The sequence below is a fragment of the Hemiscyllium ocellatum genome, chromosome 18 (genome assembly GCF_020745735.1).
Source record: "Hemiscyllium ocellatum isolate sHemOce1 chromosome 18, sHemOce1.pat.X.cur, whole genome shotgun sequence".
Lineage (NCBI taxonomy): Eukaryota > Metazoa > Chordata > Chondrichthyes > Orectolobiformes > Hemiscylliidae > Hemiscyllium > Hemiscyllium ocellatum.
Genome location: NC_083418.1, coordinates 22,311,268 through 22,333,554, shown reverse-complemented (window position 1 = coordinate 22,333,554; position 22,287 = coordinate 22,311,268). Strand labels below are relative to the sequence as shown.

General features: G+C 40.4%; 1 protein-coding gene across 4 annotated transcripts in view; it reads left to right on the top strand.

Annotated features, from left to right (window-relative positions):
* The window catches only part of LOC132824364 (activating molecule in BECN1-regulated autophagy protein 1-like), a 446,197-nt gene that overhangs the window by 230,354 nt on the left and 193,556 nt on the right, over positions 1–22,287 (top strand). For all 4 annotated transcript variants that reach the window (XM_060838755.1, XM_060838754.1, XM_060838752.1 and 1 more), the window contains one exon: positions 19,878–20,066. In XM_060838755.1, coding sequence (XP_060694738.1) covers positions 19,878–20,066 — 189 coding nt within the window. The remainder of the gene's footprint in view (positions 1–19,877; positions 20,067–22,287) is intronic.

The following is a 22,287-nucleotide window of genomic DNA, read 5'->3' as shown; positions in this document are numbered from 1 at the left end:
TCGGTCTAACTTGTCCAGGTACCCCAACTGAATCAAGCAGACATGCACATTCTTCGCAAGCAATCAAGGACTTTCAAAAATTTACACTTTTCCAATGTGCTTGCATCCCATGAGCAAATGAAAGGAAACATCTGGGAGATCCTCTTGACTTAGTGCTAGATGAAGCTGCCTTTTGAATCTGATCCTCCACTTAATAAGTTGATGGTTGATATGATTACACTATATCCTCATCCACAATCCCGCCTACATCTGATAACCTCTTGTCCCATTGCTTTCTCTCTCCTTAAACTATTCAAAGATTCTGTTTTCATCATTTTTTCAGGATGACAACTCGAAAGACTTTGTGAGAAAAATGTCTGGCTCATCTGTTTTAAATGGGCAACCCTTAATTTTTAAAAAGGTGGCCCATGGTCTAGATTCCCCCTTTCTTCCATAAGATGAAACAGGTTGGACATGGAGACACTATCAAGAAGCCACAAGATTCTTTAAATGTTTCATAGGAGTTGATTTAAAGGAAAGAAACTACACTAAACCAAAGAAACCGCATTAGTAAGAATGACGAAAAACCTGGCCAAAGGAATAAGGAGGCAATTGTTGTGGAAAACAGAAGGACTTAAGAGAAACTTCTGAATCTTAGGATTTAGACCTATGAAAGCATGGCCCATGATGATACATAAGAGATGGAGTTGGAGGAATGCAGCGAGTTATAGGGCTGACGATGTTAAACTGAAGGCTATAGAGTGAGTTGAGCCCAAGGATGAGAAAATGAAACTTTGAAGCTTTAATAAGTGAGGAATAATATAGACCACCAAGTGCAAGGACAGTTGTTGAGTTTACATTGTGCGTGTTAAGACACAAGCAACAGAGATTTACAGACTCAAGTTTATTAAGAGTCGGGGGTGAGCAATTAGCCAGAAGCACATTGGAACTGATTAAAATGATGACGTGGTTGGGGGCTTCAGCAGAAGATGCAGAGAAAGCACGCAGTGTTACAAACCTTGACTGCCTTTAATGATGAAGAGAATATAGGATAGAAACTTGGACTGAGTGGAATGGGATAGTTGGGTTTCACATGATCTAATTCAGCCTGAATCAGTGAAATGGAGGGAATTTTAATTATTATGTGGTGGGGTGGCTTTCATCTTGCCAATGTTTCCCTAAAATGCAAGTTGACTCGTCCAAAACTGGAACATTGAGTTAGCAATCTGATAACCAGCATTGGAAGATTTGAGAGAGGTGTTGATGTGGAGTTTGTTTTGTCAGTATAGATTGGAACTTGAAATCACATTCCATATTCAGTTCTTGTCCCTAAATCTTGTTCATTGTTCTCATTCCATTTTATGGGATTATTCATCCTGTTTCCCATGCCTGGTATCGGAAATATTATTGCAAGGTGTATAATACATTTATTTCCAAACTCCTGGTTTGGAACTATCTTTCTCCCTTTATTGAAAACAGCCTGACTGAGAATATATGTGTGACCAGCATTCTACTTGTCTAATAGTGCAGTCTGTAAGAAATAATGTTATTGCCGCAAAGAGCACATTGTCAGGGCACTTGTGCTTATACAATATTAGCACTTCTAACATTTTGTGACGGAACCAGTTGCATTTTGAGACTAATAATAATTTGCAGTATTGCCTGTGTGATCAAATATTGCATTTCACAGCCATTCAGCCTTAATTCTTTTGGTTTTATTTATTAAAAATAAGATAACCTGATGCCCTGGAGAAATCTTTAACTCCTGGCATTTTGACAAAGCTGGGTCCTATAATTTTTTGTACCGACAGTCTTAATACTGTAGCACTGCAGTCACTGAAATAGTTATAAAGCATGAAATTGCTGGAATGATTCATCTTATGAACCCTGGTTTAAATTTATTTCTGTGATTCAATTAAGTTTAATCATTTTACACACATTGTGCTCTAGTGTCGGTTGAAGTACACTAGGAAATGGACATTTGTAATCTATTTCATACAAGTATTTGAATGTTTTCCATTGCCACAGGAAAAGTGCTGTTCTGTTTTGCTCCTAACATTGGGAATAATTTTAAATCCGTGAGAAATGTTTGCCTGTTAAATGGCAGATTAAAATTTTACACACACCAGATATTTTGATTTGTGTCTAGTATAGTTTGAATAATTGCGCATGTTTGCATGCATACTGGGAATCAGTATCAGACTGAAGAGAAATTCAATATTATTGGGTTCTTCTCCTTCTGTTATAGGCAGAAATAGCTTTCAATGCAGTTTATTGTGACTTGGAAAAAGGACATCGTTGTTTTGATTAGATTGAGAAGTCACACTTCATTGAGATTGAATTTTTTTTTAGGAGCCCTTAAGTGATAGCTGTCTGTGGATTATTTAAATTGTGAAACTCCTGTTTATCCCTGTAATCAATTCTCCAGAAGGGATACATAGTATGAACATTTTATCTCACAATCAGGGTTGCACTCCACTTTAAATAAGCAAACTCTTCATTGTTCCTTCCACCTTATGTTTTGTGTTAATACAGTACTTTTCCTGTTTATTCTTCTGATATTTGACCATATGCTTCTCTGCGCAAAACTATTATTGGAGGATAAACCGAAACTGGTACATTTGCAATGAACAGGCATTCTTTAAAAGATCAAACAATTACTGTTTCTTAAGTATATTATAAACTCTCATTTCCAGAGCTTCCAGAAAGTTATCAAATTCATCCAGTCTTTTCAAAAATCTATAATTGAATGAGATATGAAACACATTTGGCACTGCATGTTATCATTTCTGATGTTTTTCAGTTTCTTGAAGTTGTAATGTCTCAGTTAACTTAAAGCAAGTACCTCTGTACACCATCACATTTAGCAATGCTAGATGAATATGTTTGTGATCACGTCGTAATCCGGATTGTAAATATCTTAATTTTTTATACCTTTCTTAATATTGCAGAATTGGATTTCAGGATCTTTAATTGTCCTCGACATCACATTGAAAGGAAAGTAGAATTTGCTGTTTTGTAGCATTTTTTGCATTCTCAAAAACAGAAGAATACTTCTAAAATAAAGTCTTTGGGGTAATACAAGAAAATGAGACAATTTGCACAAATGACAATGAGACCAGTGACTATAACTTTTTTTTTAAACCTCTACCACTAAGTTGTGAATGTGTACTGTTATTACCCCTGTTAACCTATTTGTTTTTAAATAATATATCTTAAAAGCTAATGAGCAGACTTCAATGAGACTTGGTATACAGATACGATAAGGCCCAAGGCTAAACTTTTTTTTGGAGATGATCTCGATCCTAGAATTTTTTAAAGGTCATATTAACATTGAAAAAATGGGCAGTTTTTTAAAAGAATATTGCAGTTTCCTTCATTAACAATGTTATGGTTTGCTTCAGCTGCTGTGCTGAAATTTGTGTTGGCTCTGAATTTGTGAGCAGGACTTTTAGACCAGATTGTTGAATATAAGCTGGTCTGAAGCCATCTCAGTGAAATGAAAGCTCTTAAGTGAAATATTTCTTTCTGCAGAGCATCAACCAGCAAGAAATATAATCTCAAGGAAGATCTGCACAATTGTAACAACAGTCAGTGAACACAGTGTAGCAAAAGTCATCTCTTTTTTGAGTTCCCTCTTGACTTATTTATCTTTAAAACTGATTCAGTATGGCTAGAAGAGATCCACATTGTAGTGTTGTTTTCTGGAGGGTGTGTGGATAATTATGGAAATGTTGCAATTCCTTTCAATTAGGTCAGGACAGTTTTGATTGAGAAACTATTATTCAAATATTTTTACTTCGTACTGTAACTTTCAGTATTGCTTTTGGGATTCCACAGTTGTTTGAAACGTAGAAATGTTTGCATCGATCAGACTGAAGTTAAGAATCCGTGTAAAAAGGTTATATAAAATGGACTTTGGTCAGCCAGTCCACCTAATTTGCATATCTTTGGATTGTGGGCAGAAACCAGAGCACCTGGAAGAAACCCACAGGAGAATGTGCAAACTCCACACAGACAATCGCCCAAGGGTGGAATTGAGCCCAGGTCCCAGGTGTTGTGGGGTAGCAGTGTTAACCTTTGAGCCACTGTGCCACCCATCAGAAGCCTGCTGTAATGATCCAAGGAATAAACCAGGAACTTATTTCTGATTAATTTTCTTCATATTATAATTTAACTTACTGTGCTGAAAGGATAGTGAAGTTCACATGATAACTATTTGTGTCAATTGTTGTACTTTTGTCATTAAAGAAAGTATAAATCTTAAAGGCATTGACTAAACACATAATTAATGGTAAAGGTGTCCCCTGCTGATTCAGAAATTTGAATGCATTTAGAGCGGGGGTACTAACTGATGTCTACCAGCTGATCCGTGGTCTGTTTTGGACTGAACATCGCAGCTGTTTTTTTTAACTCTCATTGTTGGGCGAACCATTTTTGTCCTCACCAATTGTTCTGCTGTCAACCCTCGATTACATACATGAAGAAGATTAATTTGGTGAAGGAGGCCTAGCGGCTTCAAGGTTTGGAACACTTGCATCAGAAGAGGAAAATATAATGCAGAGGATAAATATTTTGAACAGATTAAACAAGTACTGGCAAGCTAATAATTATGAACTTAGTTTTCTTCATCTGTTTTACTCGGTCAGGCAAGTTTATCTTGTGGTTGCTGTTGAATGCACACACCCATATACTGGAAGGTGGCAATTCTCTGTGGCCAGTGTTAAAGCTGCTTGAAATAGAATGAGTTCACAAATGAAATGCTACGCTGTCTGATAAATTAAATTTTCAACCATGGCTTGTTGTTGAGTCCTGCTATGCAACATTGTATAGGATTATTGCTAAATGGGTACAACATTGGTAATTGTGTGCAGATTAATACATTACTTTTATTTTATGTTTGTTTAACTTCATATGTAATTTGTGTTTTGGTGTGAAACTGCCATTTTATCACCCTGTTTTCTGAAAGTGGCTAAGAATTTTAAATTCCATCTGTTTTGCGTGTATTGTTCTCAGTGGTTGGAGAATTAAGATTAATTAAAGTAATTGATATGATTAGCTTTAATTTAAATTCCAGTGGCGTGGCAGGAAGCAATCGCGATTGCTCAGATATAGATAAACAAGCATTTACTGCTCTCCAGGGTATGCTTCTAATATATATCACACTAATATTATAACCATATATTTTATTTTTAATGGTTGTTAAGGTAATAAAATTCTCAATTGCCGCAAATAGTTGGTTGGGTCTGCAGAAAATATTGCCCATGTTTCTCTTTGCTGTTTGTAGTGTGGTTCAATAGTGTAGTTTATAAGGGAATAAAAAAACAAAAGACAATTTTAATAATTTTCAAAATCAGGTTTTTAATATTTTCTTTCTTTCTTCCCACCACTCTCTTGTTCATTTTATTAATGATGCTGACAATGCCATCCTGTACCCCAACCAACTTGTATCTGGAATTATAGCCTCAGTGTGAACCTAATCCAGATTTTAATTGTTATCCTGATTATGGACTTTTCATAAAACCGTGATCTACACTGATTGCATTAACAGCACCACGTGTGTTGTACAGTACAGCTGAGCTCTGCATACATTGTAGCCAAGTGGAACCAAGCTGCCTCCAGCCTCCTTCCTTGATCAGTTTTTATATGGAGTCTATCAGAGTAATCCATTATTTTGTAAAAAGAAACATGTCCAGAAAAAGTAAGCATTCTCAAAGTGCAACTTTCTGCTTTCTGTAATAGCTAAAAGCATTTTTCAAATATTAATTTAAAATTTTGTTTCCAGTTTTATATTGATCATTTTTGTTGTGTGCACTAATCTGCATCAAAACAAAGCTTCGAGTAAAAAGTGAGGTCTGCAGATGCTGGAGATCAGAGCTGAAAATGTGTTGCTGGTTAAAGCGCAGCAGGTCCGGCAGCATCCAAGGAACAGGAAATTCGGCGTTTTGGGCATAAGCCCTTCATCATTCCTGATGAAGCGCTTATGCCCGAAACGTCGAATTTCCTGTTCCTTGGATGCTGCCTGACCTGCTGCGCCATAACCAGCAACACATTTTCAGATCAAAACAAAGCTGTCAGTTTTATTGCAATGTATTCTGAGTGTCAACTGATAGTTCTATCACAAAGGTAAACTCTCAACACCAGCATTCATTAATCAGTAATAAATTAACATTCATTTAGGAACTAAAGTAAATCCTGCTGTGTAATGCAAAATTGGCAGAAGAGAAAACGTATCAATCCCTATACCCAGTGATTAGGATTAATTTCTCAAGTTTCTTTATGAGAAATTAGCAATTATTTTTGAGGGGGAAATCAAGAAAATGATAAAATGCTAGACAATTTACATATCGATCAATTAAACAGTCATTCTGATCAGCTTTCAGAGACATGGCATGTAAATTGCCAAAGTAGTTATATTATAATATGATCATGGAAATAATTCTTCTGTTTGATATGTGATTACCTCATTGACCCAGCTGTCCATATTGAGTGCTTCTGGACAAGTGAAAAAGCAAGCTATTTGGTAATTTAACATGATTTTCCCTCATATTGAATAGTCAAAGTTTGGGAAAGCTGAAAGTGTGTTGCTGGAAAAACGCAGCAGGTCAGGCAGCATTCAAGAAGCAGGAGAGTCAACGTTTCGGGCATGAGCCCTTCTTCCTGAAACGTCGACTCTCCTGTTCCTTGGATGCTGCCTGACCTGCTGCGCTTTTCCAGCAACACATTTTCAGCTCTGATCTCCAGCATCTGCAGTCCTCACTTTCTCCTAGAAAGTTTGGGAAAGGCCTATCTCACTTGAGACTTATTCAGATGAACTCAAAGAAATGAGACAATTGCTTCAGTGCAATGCTGCATTGCACTTTGGTGGTAAAAACTTTAGATGTACCAAAGCTCAGCTTTTGCCATTTTCAGTGAACTTATCAGGTGTGCCAAATGTCTGGAATTGGCCTGAAGTGTACAGGAATTGAGTATCAATTTCCACTGGTGCTTCCCACACTGGAGAAAAATCAAAGTGACAATGAAAATTTTTTTTTGTCATTTTCTTTGAACATTGCTCTTTACCAGATGTTCAAATATTGACAGTGGAGGGTAAAAAGGCTTTTTGGCTCATTGTCAAGTATCATCCAGTTGCATCATTTACTTTCTGTAGGCATAGGAAGGCAATGCATCAAGGATATAGATGTGTTAGCTGCCTAATGGCTGGAGTGTGGGGGCAAGACGTGGTAAAACCTCTAGGAATATATTTAATCAGAGTTGACAGCTAAAGTTAGGCACATCGTGATATATCACTGACAAAGTTTATAAATAAGCATTGCCTGCTGCCTCTGATTGTACCATGATAAGGGACTGAAAGAACAAATTAATAGTTGTAATAAGTGGGGTGAGGTGAGACAAAGACATCATCAGCTGATTCCTGACTGAAACAGTTGGATTCATTATACCAAAAGATGACCGTAATCATTTGTGATCAGTGTGTTGTTTAAGTCATCCAGTTGAAAGGCAAGTTGTTTTGTCAAGAATTGTTTGCTGTGTAAATTTTAGATTTTACCTTCCAAGCCTCCCTCTTTTTGAGAATTAGGGAAGTATGTTGAATTAGGGACAGTAATATTAGTCAGTTAATTTCCTCGCCAGATGCTGATTCAATTTGCTGGAACTATAGGTGTGGTTATTGTTTATCAGATTTCCACTTACTTTCATTTCAATCTTAGATGATGTGAATGTCCGTGATGAGTGTTTTTTTTCACGGGGGTACTTATCAGTCACAGGAACATTTCAATGAGTTTGATTATGTCCAATTATAAAACAGTGAGAGAAACCTGGGAGCGGGCCACTTCCTTGTCGTCTTAGTTTGTTATGTTTTGATGCAAAGGCATCAACATGAGTAGAAAATGTAATTGTTGCAGATAATGTGCTTTAATGAAAATGAACCTTGCTAACTTGTGCATTTTCAGGTTGCTGGTGTGATGTCCTGTTTTGTCTTAAGAGTGTTATGCTTCCCAGATGTTAGAGTATTTGTAGAGTGTTTGCGTATTATCTAAAAAGCCAGATGTACAAATATATTTGACGGAAATTTTGAATCAGAATAAGGCTGCAGCTTAAAAGGCATTTTCTAAATAAAGCCATCCTGCATTTCATTTGGTTTCCAGGCAACTATAGTCCTCTTAGTCTCCTTGCCATCAAACCAGCAAAAGTGAAAGAATGATTTTTACGGGTCTACAATATCCACTAACTGGAATGAAATTCAGTGCATCAGATTGAAAAAAATGTATCTTGTTCCTTTAATCCCTTTGAATGTTACTTTGGTTTGACATGTTGAATGTATTCGTTACTGGAAAAATTATCCTTGGATTTGCATATATTTACTCATGATATGTGAAGTATTTTCAAATGAAAATATGGATGATTTTGTATTTAACCTGCAAGGCAATGTTGTGAATGTGTTTTATTTAATCATAGACTGTTAGATTTGCCTTATGTGCAATTGTCTTCGTGCATGTAAAGAAATCTTACCTGTACCTAAGTGTTCTATGCAATGTGTGACTAAGTAATTAACTGACAGCTGGAAAAAATGCATCTCTTTAATTGAGTTATAATATATTCCAAGTGTACTCTCTCAATTGAAGCTAGGCCTGTAATATAATTGATTTCTTTTCGTTGGTTATTCAAATTGTCCGCAGCTAAAAGAACAGATTGGGACCCATCTCATTGTATCACTGTGGACCCAGTTTGTGATAACGTAACCACACTGCCCTGCGGAGAAATGTTTGGACTGGCACTTTCCTGCAGTGATTTGGCAAACTGCAAACACAGATTGACGGTGTGAACTGACATCCACCATGATGGCACCGTTCACATTATAATGTCACACATTCCCATTCACTGTAAAATGCTAACAATATGCAGTGGTTAAGCAGACACTGCCAAGAGAGAAACCGCTAATCAAGAATTAAGACAATGAACTTTCATAGACCTGAGCCTTTTGAAGTTGGGGTTAAATGAGTTGTTGGACATGTCTTTTCAGAAATCCATTAACACTTATTTATTAATTCATGAAATGTTTGTGTCCATGGCAAAGCAATGATTATTGCTCATTCCTATTTGCCCTGGTGAAGTTGGTGGTGAGTTGCACTCTTAAAACCACGTGTGGTGTCAGTCTACCCTCAGTGCTGTTAAGAATTGAGTTCCAGAATATCAATCCGGTGACATGGTTCCAATTCAGGGTGATATTTGATTACTTACAGTGTGGAAACAGGCCCTTCGGCCCAACAAGTCCACACCGACCCGCCGAAGCGCAACCCACCCATACCCCTACATTTACCCCTTACCTAACACTACGGGCAATTTAGCTTGGCCAATTCACCTGACACGGAGGGGAACTTGGCAATGTTAGTGTTCCCATGTATCTATTGCTCTTGCCCTTCTAGTTGGTAAAGGTCACGGGTTTGGTGCCCTTGAAGGGGACAGCATCAATAGCTTTACCCTGTCTGTAACCTTATCAAAAAACTCAAGGAAATTAGTTGAACACAATTTTACCAGAACGAATCTGTTTTGGCTATCCTCAATTAAATTGCATTTGCTCAAATAATTTTGTCATGAATCATTGTTTCTAAAAACTTACTTCCAAGGTTGAGCTGACTGATATGCAGTTGCTGAGCTTATTTTGTTTCATTATTTTTGTGGAATAATGCTTAACATTTTCTGAGTTCTCCAGATCTCTGGCATTTTTGCCTGATGCCAAGGAAGATTTTACTGCTTCTCTGATGCTGCCTGAACTGCTGTGCTTTTCCAGCACCACTAATCCAGAGTCTGGTTTCCAGCATCTGTAAGGAGAAAGTGAGGACTGCAGCTGCTGGAGATCAGAGCTGAAAATCTGTTGCTGGAAAAGCGCAGCAGGTCAGGCAGCATCCAAGGAGCAGGAGAATCGACGTTTCGGGCATGAGCCCTTCTTCAGGAATGAGGAAAGTGTGTCCAGCAGGCTAAGATAAAAGGTAGGGAGGAGGGACTTGGGGGAGGGGCGTTGGAAATGCGATAGGTGGAAGGAGGTCAAGGTGAGGGTGATAGGCCAAAGTGGGGGTGGGGGGGCGGAGAGATCAGGAAGAAGATTGCAGGTTAGGAGGGCGGTGCTGAGTTTGAGGGATTTGACTGAAACAAGGTGGGGGGAGGGGAAATGAGGAAACTGGAGAAATCTGAGTTCATCCCTTGTGGTTGGAGCTCCTAGGCGGAAGATGAGGCGCTCTTCCTCCATCCTCCTGGCGATGGAGGAGTCCAAGGACATGAATGTCCTTGGAGTGGGAGGGGAGTTGAAGTGTTGAGCCACGGGATGGTTGGGTTGGTTGGTCCGGGTGTCCCAGAGGTGTTCTCTGAAATGTTCCGCAAGTAGGCGGCCTGTCTCCCCAACATAGAGGAGGCCACATTGGGTGCAGCGGATGCAGGAAATGATGCGTGTGGAGGTGCAGGTGAATTTGTGGCGGATATGGAAGGATCCCTTGGGGCCTTGGAGGGAAGTAAGGGGGGTGGGTGTTGTGGGCGCATGTTTTGCATTTCTTGCGGTTGCAGGGGAAGGTATCGGGAGTGGAGGTTGGGTTGTTGGGGGGTGTGGACCTGACAAGGGAGTCACGGAGGGAGTGGTCTTTTCGGAATGCTGATAGGGGAGGGGAGGGAAATATATCCCTGGTGGTGGGGTCTGTTTGGAGGTGGCGGAAGTGACGACGGATGATATGATGTATATGGAGGTTGGTGGGATGGTAGGTGATGACTGGTGGGGTTCTGTCCTGGTGGCGATTGGAGGAGCGAGGCTCAAGGGCGGAGGAGCGGGAAGTGGAGGAGATGCGGTGGAGGGCATCGTCGATCACATCTGGGGGGAAATTGCGGTCTTTGAAGAAGGAGGCCATCTGGGTTCATTGTTTTTGCCAAGATGAGAACACTGCCAGTGACCATTGCACTTTTCACTCTAGTTTATTTTTAGTATGGTGTGAAGGAGCTCTCTCTCCAACCCATCAACTGGTAATGGTACCTTATCAATTTTAAGTTCTGACAGCCTATTCAAAATTGCCACCATCAATTTCAAACTCTCTTTTTATTGTTAGACTCTTTTCTTCTTGGCCTGGGGACAATGTGTTTCCTTGGTAAAAAACAGATGCACAGTACTCCCTTAATACATCCATTTCACACCAGGCATAAATCCTCCTATATGATACCTAATTGCCCTATTCCTTCTGTCTTGTCAGCTTTTACTATTTTTATCACAAGAAAATCTTTTGAATTTCTATTTATGTAAGTTGCCAGGTTCTTCTGATTTAGTCTCTTTTTTTTCTTCTGTTACCCTTTCAATTCTTTTTGACTCTTCTATATTCGGTATGGATCTAAATTGTATTAAATGATTTCCGTCATTTTCATGCATTTTCTGTTTCATTGTAACCTCTGTCTTCTTTGTCATTGAGACAATATGTTTGCACTAACTAGCTATGGTGCTTGTTCCATGAGGCCCCAGTCACTTCACAGGTGACTGCCCGATTACGTGTCATAACTGTGTGTTTGGATGTGCCATGTGCCTTGTTGGTCTCTGCCTTCTAAGCCATTGTCCTATACCTTACTAGGGTTTCTGCCTGTTCCACCATTCCCGGAATTAGTGCACATATAGAGGTGTCATTGCAATTTCAGACTAACTGATGGGTCCCTCACTTAGTTTTGTGTAATTGGTGAGCTGAGATCTAGCAAAAGGTCACTAATATGCTACTCAGGGTGTTCTGGGGCACAGTGTTTTAAAAAAAATTGCTCATGAGATGTGCAAGATGCTCACTAGGCTAGCATTTGTTGCCTAGGCCCAATGACTCTGGAGAAGGTAGTGGTGAGCTGTTCACTGGAACCATTGCAGACATGGGGTTACACAGTGCTGTTAAGAAGGGATTTCAGGATTTTACCCAGTGATGGTGAAGAAATGTGAATATAGTTCCAGCCAGGACGGTGTGTGGCCTGCAGGGGAACTTGCGGCATTCATCTGGAGGCTAAGGGGTGACCTGTATGGAGTTTATAAAATCATGAGGGGCATGGATAGGATAAATAGACAAGGTCTTCTCCCCGGGTTGGGGAGTTCAGAACTAGAGGGCATAGGTTTTTTTGTGTGTGTGTGTGTGTGTGTGTGGGGGGTGGGGAAGAGATTTAAAAGGGACCAAAAGGGCAGCTTTTCCCCACATAGGGTGGTGCATGTATAGAATGAGCTGCCAAAGGAGTTGGTGGAAGCTGGTACAATGACAACATTTAGAAAGCATCTGGATGGGTATATGAGTAGGTAGGGTATAGGAAGGTATAGGCCGGGTGCTGGCAAATGGGACTAGATTAGTTTAGGATATCTGGCTGGCATGGACAAGTTGGATCGAAGGGTCTGTTTCTGTGCTGTACGTCGCTAGGTGGGATGTAGCCCTGAATAACTCCAGCACGATGGGTGTGGAAGGTAGTGTTAAAGGAGCTTCAGTGATTTAGTGAAAGTGCATTTGTAGATGGTATACTGTTTAGTCACTGTATCAGCTTTGAAGGCAGTGAAAATCGAAGGTGGTGTCAGGGATATTAATCAAGCAGGCTATTTTGTCCATAAGTATGTTGAGCTTCTGGAGTGTGGTTGAAATTGCACTCATCCAGGCAAGTTGAGAATATTCCGTCATACAACTAACTTGCTTTTTAAATAGTGGACAGGCATTGGAGACTGAGGCCAGTCACTTGCCACAGAGCTTTTAGTGTGTTGCGGTCACTATTTATTTGGCTAGTCCAGTTCAGTGATAACCCCAGGATATTGCTGTCAATGATGGTAATGCCATTAAAAGTCACAGGAAGATTTTGAATGGTCTTATTCGATATGATAGCTGCCTCGTGTAAATGGTACTGGGTGTGGTTCAGATCTTAGTGTATTTGGAGACTGCTTCTTCAGTATCTGAGGAATTATGAACATTGCACAATCATGATTGAACATCCCCACCTATGATGAGATAAGATAATTGGGCCTAGGGCATGACCTTGAGGTATTTCTGCAGTTATATACTGGGACTTAGATGGTTGATTCTAACAACTTACTAGGAGAAAGTGAGGACTGCAGAACATCTCTGGGGGACATGCACCAAACAACTCCACCATCCTATGGCTGACCGCTTCCATTCCCCCATGACATGCAAGTCTTGGCCATCATCCATCGCCAAATCCTAGCCACCTGACAACAAGAGGAAGAACATCTCAACCTCCAGCTTGAGACTGTTCAACCACAAGATATCAACATAGACTTCACCAGTTTTCTCATCTCCCCTCCCTCCTCCTCTTCCCTGATCCAACCATCCAACTCAACATGACCTTCTTGACCTGTCCTACCCTGTCCATCATCCCTCCCACCTATCCGCTCCACTCTCCTCGCAGATCTATCATAATCACACCCCCCCCCCACCTGCCTCGACCTATTACCTTCCCAGCTACCTTACCCCCAGTCCACCCCATCCTCCTATTTATCTCTCAGCTCCCTACCCCCTCCACATTCCTGATGAAAGGGAGTATGCCTAAAGTGTTGACTCTGCTGCTCCTCAGATGCTGCCTGACCTACTGTGCTTTTCCAGTGCCACACTTTGAATTCTAACAGCTTACACCCATCCTTCTTTGTGCCAGCCTAAATTCAAACAGTGGAGTGTTTTCCTGCCAATTTTCATAGGCTAGGGAATCCTTCATGTCAAGTTTTGCCTCATTTCAAGGGCAATCGTGCTTTCTTCATGTCTAGAGTTGAGCTATATTGTGCACATTGGACCAAAGTCTGTAAAGAGGTCAGGGTCTGAATGGCCCAAGCTGAGTGTTAATGAGCAAATCCATTTTAATGTGGGTATGCAGCTTGGCAAGAGATAGAGGGCAATCAACCTTCAAACATCTCAAACCATCCAAAAATCTGGAAACACTGTAGTAGAAATTCTCCTAAATATACAGTGAGGTTTTACACTCCTGCCCTTTTCACCACAAATATCACTGTCAGTATAAGTTGATGACAGTTCTCACTACTGTATTCTAAATTTTGCACCTCTCCGTAGTATTCTTGCAAAGTCTCTTTAATTCAACATGGAATGAGAGGACAATGATTTGGGCTAATATTTATTGCTGAGCTCTAATTACCCTTGAGAAAGTGAAGGTAATCTTATCATGGCAGTCCTCTGTCAAGGAGTAATGGTGAGATTATCTTTCAGGTGTGGTAATTGCCTGGCACTTTTATTACTTGTCAGTTATCAACCCTAGCCTGGATGGTACCCAGGTCTTCCTCCATATGGATACAGGTTGTCTCAGTATCTGAGAAGTCGGCAATGGTGTTGAATATTGTGGAATTATCAGTGAGCATTCCATTTCTGACGTAATGATAGAGGAAAGGTCAATGATGAAGGAGCAGGAACTCTGACCTCTTCTCGTGCAATGGTAGCGTTCCTACCTCTGAGCCAGAAGGCTTGGGTACAAGTTCTACCTGCCCCATAGGTGTGTAATAAGAAATCTGAACAGGTTAATTAGAAAATATTAAGGCTAAGGAATTATTGCTCTGATATCCTGGGACTGAAACAATTGATCTTCAACAACTGTTCTCCTTGTACTAAGTATGATTCCAGCCAGTAGAGAGTTTGTCCTGGTTTCCATTCACTTCAGTTTTGATAGGGCTTCTTGACAGCTTCTTCACTGGTTGGTGATGAATACTCCACGTTAAGCAACTTTTCTTTCCCAACCAAAACGATGTTCTCTCCTTCCCATTCAATACTCTCCTTAGCGATGCTTTTCTTCATTCATTCATTGGATGTGAGCATTGTGGGTGAAGCAAGCATTTATTGTGCGTCCTGGAGAAGATGGTGGTGAGATGCTTTCTTAAACAGCAGCAATTCTTGAGGTACAGTTCTCTTTGGAAACATGTTCCATGATTTTGATGCAATGTTGGTGAAGGAGTGGCGATATAGTTCCAAGTCAGGATAGTGTGTGACTTGGAAAGGAAATGCATCCGTTAGCCTCATCCTAGATGCTACAGATTGCAGGTTTGAAATTTGCTTTTGGTGGACCTGGAGGGAGTTTATATCATTGAATCTTTCTGATAGTATACATTGTTGTCGGTATGGATGTTGTGAATGCTGGTCCAGGCATCGGTGCCAATGGATATGGACTGCTTCAGGATCTGAGGAGTTGCAAGTGGTGCTGAACATTGTACAGCCTTGAGCAAAAAACCCCACTTCTTACCTCATGATAGAGGGAAGGTCGTTGATGAAGCAAACCTGAAGATGCTTGAGACCAGAATTGTACACAGAGAAACTCCAGCAAGTTGTCCTGGATGTGAAACGGTTGAATTCCAACATCTATCTTCCTTTTGTGTTAGGTATGACTCCAGCAGCAAAGAGCCATCGATTCCAGTTTCACTTCGGCTCCTTGGTTAAATGCTGTCCTGATATCAAGGACAGACACACTCAGCTCACCTTTCGAGTTCAGCTGTTCTTTCTGTGTTTAGACGAGTGTGATCAGGAGCTGCCTGGTCATGCTGGAACTCAGACTGTGTTTCAGTGACTGGATTACTCCTTTACAGGTACTGCTTGGCAGCACCATCCATTACCTCTGTAATAATTTTGATAATCAAGAGTGGACTGTTGAGGCAGTGATTGGCTGAGTTGGATTTGGCTTTCATTTTTATAGGCAGGACATAGCTAGCAATTTGAAAAAAAATTGCCCAAGTATTGTAGCTGTATTGGAACAGGTGGAGTAAGGACATGGTTAATTCCGGAGTACAAATCTTCTGCATGATCACTATGATGTTGCTAGGGCCTATAACCTTTGAAGTAACCAATATCTTTGACTGTTTCTTAATAATGCTTGGAGTGAAATGAATTAATTGAAGACACTCCGCTGTTCTGGGTGAAGAGATGGATGCAAGAGCTTTAGTCTTGTCTTTTGTGTTAATGGCTGGTCTCTGCTCTCATTGGAGTGGGAATGCTTGTGAAGCCTCATCAGTCAGTGATTTGTTTAATTGTCCTCCTCCAAATATTACTGGATATGGTAGCAATGCAGAACTTCGATGTGATCTGTTGGTTAGTTACTTGCTTAGCCCTATATTTTGTATGTTGCTTCCATTGTTTGGCACGCAAGTAATGCTGTATCTTCGCCAAGTTGACACCTCACTTTTAAATATGTCTGACACTGTTCCCTGCATGCCCTCTGAACTCTGCATTGAACTAAAATTGATCTCTTGACTCAATGGCAACAGTATGCCAGGCGATAAGGTCATAGATTGTAGTTGAATATAATTTTCCTACTGCTGATGGCCTAAAAGTGGTTCACTGATACCCAGTTTTGAGTTCATGTTTGATTTCTATTCTATTTAGCACAGTGGTTGTGCCACAAACACAATAACAGGTATCCTCATTGTGAAGATGTCCTCCACAAGGACGATATGACAGGCCCAAAAGTGTTAGTAGATTTTTACCTCATGTTAGTCCTATCCACACTCACCTCAGACCCAGTCTGGCAGCAGTGGCTTTTCAAACTTGGCTAACTAGCTGCAATAGCACCACTGCTGACTACATTTAGAGTCATAGAGATGTACAGCATGGAAACAGACCCTTCGGTCCAACCCGTCCTTGCTGACCAGATATCCCAACCCAATCTAGTCCCACCTGCCAGCACCCGGCCCATATCCCTCCAAACCCCTCCTATTCGTTTACCCATCCAAATGCTTCTTAAATGATGCAATTGTACCAGCCTCCTCCACATCCTCTGGCTGCTCATTCCATACATGTACCACCCTCTGCGTGAGAAAGTTGCCCCTTCGGTCTCTTTTATATCTTTCCCCTCTCACCCTAAACCTATGCCCTCTAGTTCTGGACTCCCCCACCCCAGGGAAAAGACTTTGCCTATTTATCCTATCCATGCCCCTCATAATTATGTAAACCTCTATAAGGTTACCCCTTCGCCTCTGATGCTCCAGGGAAAACAGCCCCAGCCTGTTCAGCCTCTCCCTGTAGCTCAGATCCTCCAACTTTGGCAACATCTTTGTAAATCTTTTCTGAACTCTTTCAAGTTTCACAACATCTTTCCGATAGGAAGGAGACCAGAATTGCATGCAATATTCCAACCGTGGCCTAACCAAAGTCCTGTACAGCTGCAACATGACCTCCCAACTCCTGTACTCAATACTTTGACCAATAAAGGAAAGCATACCAAATGCCTTCTTCACTACCCTATCTCCTTGCAACTCCACTTTCAAGGAGCTTTGAACCTGTACTCCAAGGTCTCTTTGTTCAACAACATTCCCTAGGGCCTTGCCATTAAGTATATAAGTCTTGCTAAGATTTGCTTTCCCAAAATGCAGCACCTCGCATTTATCTGAATTAAACTCCATCTGCCACTTCTCAGCCCATTGGCCCATCTGGTCCAGATCCTGTTGTAATCTGAGGTAACCCTCTTTGCTGTCCACTATACCTCCAATTTTGGTGTCATCTGCAAACTTACTAACTGTACCTCTTATGCTCGGATCCAAATCATTTATGTAAATGACAAGAAGTAGAGGGCCCAGCACCAACCCTTGTGGCACTCCACTAGGCACAGGCCTCCAGCCTGAAAAACAACCCTCCACCACCACCCTCTGTCTTCTACCTTTGAGCCAGTTCTGTATCCAAATGGCTGATTCTCCCTGTATTCCATGAGATCTAACCTTGCTAATCAGTCTCCCATGGGGAACCTTGTCAAACGCCTTACTGATGTCCATGTAGATCACATCTACTGTTCTGCCCTCATCAATCTTCTTTGTTGCTTCATCAAAAAACTTGATCAAGTTTGTGAGACACGATTTCCCACGCACAAAGCCACGTTGACTATCCCGAATCAGTCCTTGCCTTTCCAAATACATGTACATCCTGTCCCTCAGGATTCCCTCCAACAGCTTGCCCACCACTGAAGTCAGGCTCACTAGTCTATAGTTCCCTGGCTTGTCTTTACTGCCCTTCTTAAACAGTGGCACCACGTTAGCCAACCTCCTGTCTTCCAGCACCTCACCTGCGACTATTGATGATACAAATATCTCAGCAAGAGGCCCAGCAATCACTTCTCTAGCTTCCCACAGAGTTCTCAGGTACACCTGATCAGGTCCTGGGGATTTATCCTCCTTTAACCATTTCAAGACATCTAGCACTTCCTCCTCTGTAATTTTGACATTTTGCAAGATGTCACCATCTAATTCTTCAACCAGAGTACATTCTGTGCCTTGCCATCCTCAGTGCATCCTCCTAGTAGTGTTTAATATGGAGCATCTGTGATTTATAGATGAGATAGCGCGAGTACGTGGTAATTATTAGAAAGTTTCTTACCCATGTGTGATCTGTGTCATGAGGTCAGGAGTCAGCCCTCCCATTCTTTTTCCTTCCTTTTCAATCTTTCCTCAACATTTTGTATCCAACAATATTTAACACCTTGCCCAACCCTTATTGAGCTAGGTCTGTGTTATTGCCACACCAACATATTTTCTTGTGGTTATCTGCATCAGTCTCTTTCATGCTGAACCTATCTATTGCCTTATTATTTGATACTTCAGTCCTACCTGTCACTTCCAGTATTCTTTGCACTTTGATATTCCTCTCTAGAATTGCCTTCTGGGTCTCTCACCCTGTCAAGTTATTTTAAACACTTTCCAAAGGCACTTGCTAACCACCTTGCAAAGAAATTGATTCCAGTTTAGTTTCGATTCAGCCTATACAGGTCACACCTTCCTCACAATGGATCCCATTTTCCTAAGAATCTAAAGCCTTACACCATCTCTCCAACCAAGCAGACATCCTTTCTATCCCTTAGTTTCCATACTTATTTTGTACATGGTATAGGTCTCAGGTGTTACTATTTTTGGTCATTTCATACTAGCTTCCAAATCATCCTTGACGGACTACATCCCTCTTTATAAGCTTATCATTGTTCCAGATGTAGACTGTGTAAAAGCAATGACTGCAGATGCTGGAAACCAGAGTCTAGATTAGAATGGTGCTGGAAAATCACAGCAATTCGGGCGGCATCCGAGGAGCAGTAAAATCGACGTTTCGGGCAAAAGCCCTTCATCAGGAATTGCCCAAAACGTCGATTTTACTGCTCCTTGGATGCTGTCTGAACTGCTGTGCTTTTCCAGCACTATTCTAATCCAGATGTAGACTGTGACCACTGACCGTTGCCCTTCTCACTTACAGTTCTCTGCAGTGTACAGCGATACCTTTGATCCTGGCATAGCAGAGGCAAAAAAACCCTTCTAGATTTGAGTCTGGGACAGCAGGAACACCTGTTTGTACCCCTGTTAAATCATCTGTTATTATTTACTCGTCTTGTTGTCACCTTGCCCTCCTGAGCAATGAAGCCAGCTGTGGTGCCATGGACTTTTCTGGCTGTACTCCCCAGATGAACTTTCACTTCAAATATTGTTCAGTTTTGATGACTGTTTGAAAAGTGAGATGCACTTGGGCAGTTTTTGAGTGCCCTATCTACAGCCTTTTGATTATCTGGTGATCATCCATTCTGTCTCCCCATGCGTATTCTTAAAATGCAGGAAGACCACATCTATAAAGGCGTTATCCTTAAAGCTTACAAATATATAATGCACTGCAGTGACAACAGTAGCAGTTTTTAGATATTTGGATTAAAATTGTGAAACAAAGTAGTCCTATTCAATTTGTGCATTGGTGACTTTTAAAGTGTTAACAAATACAGAAGCTATTATGCTCCTGACCTTTGTTCTGAATTCAGTAGACTTCATCAAGCTCATGGCTTTAAAGCTCCATAAAATCTGTATGTCACCTTTCAAAATATCAAGCTTTTACTGACTTAAAATTATTTGATATAACTGTTTTGTCTTTTCATTGCATTTCTATCTTTGTTTTCCCAACCATCAGCCTCAGTCAACGTCCTGGTCCAAAACTGCAAGATCTACAATGATGCAAGCTGCGATATTTCAGCAGACGGACAGCTTCTGGCTGCATTCATTCCGAGTAGTCAGCGTGGATTTCCAGATGAAGGCATTTTAGCAGTCTACTCCCTTGCCCCACATAACCTTGGAGAGATGTTATATACTAAGCGATTTGGTACGTATGTTACAAAGATGACACCTTCTTTTCAAGTCTTCAATACTTTTAAAATTCTAGAGCCCATCATTTAGTCTCCTCTGATCCAGATTTAAGAGCATGTTTCTTAATGAAAATAATTTACTTACTTGGCACTGAGAATAAACACATTTATTATAATAGTTTCTAAATTAAAGAAATACAATTATGGGAATTGATGCAATGGGCGGTGCAAAGGTTTGGTTATCCTAGTACTGTAGAAACAATGACCTGGCTGTGGTTATGCAGCAATAATAATGAAGCAAAGTCAGGGCTTTTCAAGAGCTCTCCCTGAGATTTCCACATTGAGATAAGAGAACTTAAATAGTGACATATTTCTTCCATTTATTGAGGCAGGAACAAAAATTCAGCTGACAAGTTGCAAAGAATCATTGATTCAGATTTGAATGTGAAAATTTCTGCCTCAAATTATTATTAATGCTGTGTTCATAGGGTAGTTATTTATTGGGTTGGGGAAGAAGTGCATTAATGCAGCTGAGGAGTGAGCAGGCAAGTGAGATTGGACTGCATGGTTATGTGGTCATCAGGAGCCACTGAACATAACCCTCATGACTCAGATAGCGTTTACCTTTAGAACAGTGAGACCAGGATGGCTTGAATAGTTTTCATGCACAATGTGAACCTTCTGATGTCAACAGGGAAACCATCCTTCCCAAAGAACACCAGCACCTGATAGCTAACAAAGCATCTCCACTGCCACAGGGACCTCAGAAAGGAAGCTTATGCATTTGCCATCCTCCAAACTGTTGAAAGCCCTGGCTTTTAGTATTTCACCTCCTTGGTGCATATCACCAGCTGTAACCTGGCATCTGACCTCAGTGGTGAAGTCCCAGGCTTAAACCTTCCACATGAAATCTAAGCAGCCCTTAATCACTTGTTAAGGATGTATGAAAGGTATGGCTACTTGTTGCAAATAAAAAGAAACGTGAGGAACATTTCAAAATTTGACTGGGGACATCCAAGTTAGACCATCAACCACGTACTGAATCTTTGTGGTGAGAAATCCATTCATAGTGCATCACAACCACTCAGACTCAGCTGAAGCAGTTAAATGAATTGTTAACTCCATCATCAAACTGTAACTGCTTTCCTGGCAATAAAAGTGAAAGAAATGTGGGGACATGAAGAATCACATGGACTATTCTGTACTTGCATTTCTTTCCATTCAATGCCATCCTTTCACCTTCACTAATTCATTTATAGACTTTGATGATGAACAGACTTTATCAATTTTCAACCACTTCCTGTAGGTATGGATTCACTGAATAAAATAGTCCTAATTTCAATGCTGTAGCCATTCTCTCTAATTAGAAAATGGATGTTGAAATTAAAGTTTTGTTTCATTATAAAAAATGAGGAAGTCATTAGTGTTGAAAGAAACTGGGCTTAAAATAATGTACTTTTTGCAAGAGTTTTTAGTGAGTTTTTTTTCAGGCCTATGTTTTGATTTTTGGGAACTACTGTTTGCATTGAGGGGCTTCATTTTTCATTCTCACCTGTTCCTTAATGAGGTGATGCAGTCTCAGAATATATTCTGTATATCTTCATTTGAAGTTAGTTGCTTTAGAAAAATACCAAAGATTGCATGAACGTATAATTTTTTAAAAGTTTGAAGTATATAAGATGTTTTTAAATTTATTATTAATGAACCTCCCATTCTTTGTATGGAAACCATTTTTTTTCATCCTTTTTCAATTGCTGTTATTCCATGTCCAATTTCATTGTCCACTTTTAAATTTCCCACTTTGAGGCTTTGGTGTGAGTGTGATGGGAGGAGCATGCCATCAATACCAATAAAATGGGATGATTACTCACAGTTCCCCAAATTTCCTTCGAGCAAGATTGAAATACTGACTGCAACACAGTGATGGAAAATCTTTCAACCAGGCATTGGTTCTGATGTAAAGTCAGTTGGACTTGAGACTTTGAATATGAATATTCAGCTATCAGTTTGTCAGAGATATTGATATTTGGAACTTTGTTAGGCTCCCAGGAATCCCTCACAGAGATATTTTAAGGTTTCTTCTTACACTTCCACAAGAGAGAGTCTTTCCTATTGCAAGATTTGAGATCTTTTCCTGAAACTGACGTATCAAAGTGACTTGGAAAAATGGAAACCAACTCCAGAAGAATGTTGCTAGACAACTTTCAGTGCATAGGTCCTTTTTCTTTCAGAGCAAGT